General features: G+C 28.0%; 1 protein-coding gene across 1 annotated transcript; it reads right to left on the reverse strand.

Moving 5' to 3' along the window:
• Positions 1-899: 899 nt before the first annotated feature.
• Positions 900-1,795, reverse strand: LOC127097421 (agamous-like MADS-box protein AGL62). Its single transcript, XM_051035915.1, has one exon. It carries the CDS (start codon positions 1,717-1,719, stop codon positions 1,087-1,089), a length of 633 nt encoding a protein of 210 aa, XP_050891872.1. The 5' UTR covers positions 1,720-1,795; the 3' UTR covers positions 900-1,086.
• Between the last annotated feature and the right edge of the window lie 2,634 nt (positions 1,796-4,429).

The following is a 4,429-nucleotide window of genomic DNA, read 5'->3' on the forward strand; positions in this document are numbered from 1 at the left end:
CTCATTAGTTTTTTAGTTCATTAATCTATTTAAAATATGTTAGACTATTTATTTGAATAAGTTCTTATTGAAATGACTCTTAAATAGGTTAGAAGGTCATACATACAAATATTTTGAAACTATGTCTACAATACAATAGACTAGCTACATGCTATGAGCTTTTTGACGGCTTGAATTATATATCTTGACCCAACTTATTTCATTACTCTTCACGACAATCTATTATATTTTTTTAAATACAAATAATTATATAAATAAAAGAAACAAGTGGTAAAAAAAATAAAATGAGCTAACAAATTAATTCAACAAAGCAAGATTGTCTAAGAGTAGCTTAGAACCACACCTCCAAATCCAGATGACACATTAAAATCATTGTTGGCATAGATACACTTTACAAGATCAGAATAGGGATATCAAATGTCAGTAATCTTTTATCATCCAAACTATTAAATGGTTCATGTTTGTATCTTGTGGTATATTATTTTTTGAAGGTTTAAGTTAAATTATTAATTCTTAAGAAGGTTGTTAGTCTAAAGTATTAAATGGAACTTCTTTCTTTCCGGAATTTTCTTTTTAAAAATTTAGATTAAGTGAGATATACTTGGTACAAGATCTGAAAAAATTACTCATCTTATAATAACGTAGATATATATAGTGTGAATCCTTTTGTAATAAAATAGACTCATTCTTGCATTATTATAATATTAAATTTCAATGTAAATTATGCAATAACTTTTATGAATATACCACAAATCTTTATCGTTACTCTCTCGCCCACCTTTTTTATTACACTAGATTGTAATTTCATAATTCCTAACCAATAATTAATAACGATGAAGAATAAAATAGGTTCATTGAGGTTTAAAAGATGAATAGTTTTTTTTTTAGAGATAGTGAAATATAAATAAATAAGATGCCCTTTATTTCAACAATACATAATACAATATAAAATTAAAGATTCAAATTCAGTCATAACCAAATCTCATAAATAAAATTAGTTAAGACTGTGTGCTATAATTGAAAGTGATTAACACAACATGAAAAATAAATATTCGGGCCATCATAAGGATGATCAAAGCCATCTGATCAAAAGAATCGAGAGAATTCATATCCGCCACTTCCCCCCATATTATTGAAATTAGAAGAATGAGGTTGCATCATAGGGTTTTGAAAAAATTGTGGTTGAATAGTTTGGATAGGTGCACCCTGAATTACAAGCCTAACATATTGTGCAACAAGTTTCTTAAGTTCCTCCAAAACGTTCTTGAATAATTCAAGTTGAGCTCTATTCATTCTATCAATGGAACAAACCCACCCAAACTGAGCCTCAATTGCCTTGCGCAAATGGCTTAGCTCATCACCACACTTCTTCTCAATGTCCAATATATTGTTGATTTTAGTTAGCTGACTATTGAGCTCATGCAAAATGGCGCCACGATGAACCCCACTGAATTGCATGGTGTCATTGTTTTGGGGTGGAACATGTGATAGATAACGATCTATGACCGTATCAACATGTGGGTGACCAAAGGAAAACACCTTCTCACCGGGTGAGAATACAATGAGAGCAACATCTGCATCACAAAGTGTGCAAAGTTCACTGGCTTTCTTGAAGAGCCCACTGCGACGCTTCGAGAAAGTCACTTGCAGGTTGCTTGCATTGCTCATCTTTTTCATCTCAATCTTTTGACGACCATGACCTTTCCTTCCCATTGACATGGTTAAAATTCAAAAACTGAGAAGAGAAAAAAATATGAATGTGTTTAAAACTTCAAACTATGAAATGACACATTGTAATTGAGTGTGAAGATATCATTTTATAGCCAAATTTTGAGTGAATAAATTGTCTCTAGAATTTGGATTTGGCTAAAAAATTGAATGAAGTTCCTTTTTATTCATTCTACCTTTTCATTAAATTAAAATATTTATTTAGAGATTCACATCTAATCTCTTTTTACTTTATTATATGGTAGGAAATTCAATGAATTTTTTTTTCACTCTTTTACAATATTGTATTTATCTATTAGATAAATTGTACTTTGATCATTCTAGAACTTGTAATAAATATGTTTATATTACTGTCATTATACCAAAAACATATAATTAAGATTTCAATATATTCTTTAGAATAGTATTACTTAAATTGTTCTCGCAGCTAAATTTGAGTTTTATTATATGGTTGAAGTATTTTTAATGTACTTTTTCCTGTAAGAAAAACAATACAATAAATATTTTAGATTATACAATGAATTTTTTTGAGGTAAAATATGCTTGTTTGTAAGAATTTTTTTAAATAATATATTAAAATCATTTAATATTTAATTTCAAAACAATACACAAGTATCTTGGCTTTTTTTTTCTTTTATTCAAAATGGTAAATTTATTATAGTTATCACGTCATATTATTGATGATAATGCGCAACAAAAGAATGAAAACTATTTTAAAATATAATGTGCAGCAAAAGTGTGATATTTAGTTTAAATTTTATAATTTTATAATTTGTTTTTTACTTAACATTTCCCAATTTAACATCATATTATTTTTTAAAACTATATAATAAAAACATTATTTGTGTCATTTCTAGTTTCTGAATGCTTACATGTAAAGGTGGTTTCTTTTCGGGATGCAATGCATTATTTGTGTAATATTAATAGCATGAAAATACTAGTAATATATTCACTCTTTTTTTTCAATAATCTCCTAATAGTTCATATATTTATTTAGATTAAATGTAATTGTCACTTTTATAAAAAAATTAATATTATTTTTTATTTTACAAAATAAATTATAATTTTTTTGGTAAATATAAAACCGTTGTCAATGATAATATAAGAATCATAATCAATTATGAATAGGTGATTAGATTGTTGATGATGATAGATGGGATAGTAAAAGTTAATTTTTAAGGGCGTCTATTTTTATTATATTTATTTTGTGCTAAGGAATTCAATATTTTTTGTTATATACTTTTTTAATATACGGTATTGTTTGAGTAATTTCTATACTAAACATTAACAAAATTTAGAAATATAAATAGTTAATTTTTCAAAATGCAATGCATGGCAAAATGTAATATGTAACATATAACATGACATGGGGAGTGTTAGAAACATGTAACATATGTTGTTCTTTATAATATCCATTGTCATTTTGCAAAAAAGATTTACAGCATCACAACACTGTCAATATTTATTGAATATAAAGGCTTAAGCTTTTTTATATATATATATATATATATATATATATATATATATATATATATATATATATATATATATATATATATATATATATATATATATATATGGAGACCGAATCTTAAATGTGTACATGGCGATGACAAATATAAGTACTCTGATTGTCGTGTCTAAGTCTACTTCACAAACATACTTTGAAAGGGGAATCCGTCAGTGTTAAAATAACACACGAAGAGTAACAAAATGGTATTGATGATTGCAGAAATCATCTTCAGGGATGATTGACAATGGAAAAGGGACTCTAGCCAATGTCACCCAAAGATATATTAGTTTAAGTGGGGAATGAATTGAATGAGTTTTGCATCTTGGAAACTTGTCCCATTTTGTAAGGGATTTTTTGAATTTTGATTAGTACTGTAGAGGATAAGATGATCAATGCGGGAACCGAATTTTAATCCTTCTACTCAAAGAAAAACTCATGTACAATCACAAATGCATGTATATGATCTCCCTCTAGAGTATTGGAGATCCCATACTTTGTGTGAGATTGAGAGAGGGATAAGTACACTACTCATGCTACATGAAGCTATGAGAAATCATTCTTTTGTTCATTTCTCGAGATTTTTTTTAACATTAATATTTCTCAAAGATTATTTGATTAAATCATGGTGGAACAAGAAATATATCCTTTGTATGTTGAGATAGCATACGAGTAGCTGCCAAAATATTGTGCTCATTATAAAGATATTGGTCATGTCGTCGAATCATGCCCCAAATTGATACCTAAAACAAGGAAGAGGTGGATTGAACTGCAAAAATGGTGGGTGATAAGATGAAGAATACATACAAGTATATTTAGTAGGAGAGCAATTGAAATTTTTCAAGACTTCCTATTTTCAAGGATGATCCATCTATTATCAACGAAGACACTCATATTATCAAGGAAGATTCATCTATTTTTAAGGAAGACATTCTGATTATCAAGGAAGACACTCTTATTTTTGTAGAGCATTTGGAAGATGATTGGAAGAGTTCAACAACTCATCCCGTGGGGAACACCTTAATCTGATGATTCAAATCACTCATATTAATAGGGAAACAAGATAACTTGATCCAATAATTGATATTCTATAATATGGTGAGGTGGTTGTGATAGATATGGTTAGCAAGAGTTAGGTTTTTTATGATGAGAACACCTTTGTTATTCAAGACACTGATCATACTATTAAGT

Source organism: Lathyrus oleraceus, chromosome 6, assembly GCF_024323335.1.
Source record: "Lathyrus oleraceus cultivar Zhongwan6 chromosome 6, CAAS_Psat_ZW6_1.0, whole genome shotgun sequence".
Classification (NCBI taxonomy): domain Eukaryota; kingdom Viridiplantae; phylum Streptophyta; class Magnoliopsida; order Fabales; family Fabaceae; genus Lathyrus; species Lathyrus oleraceus.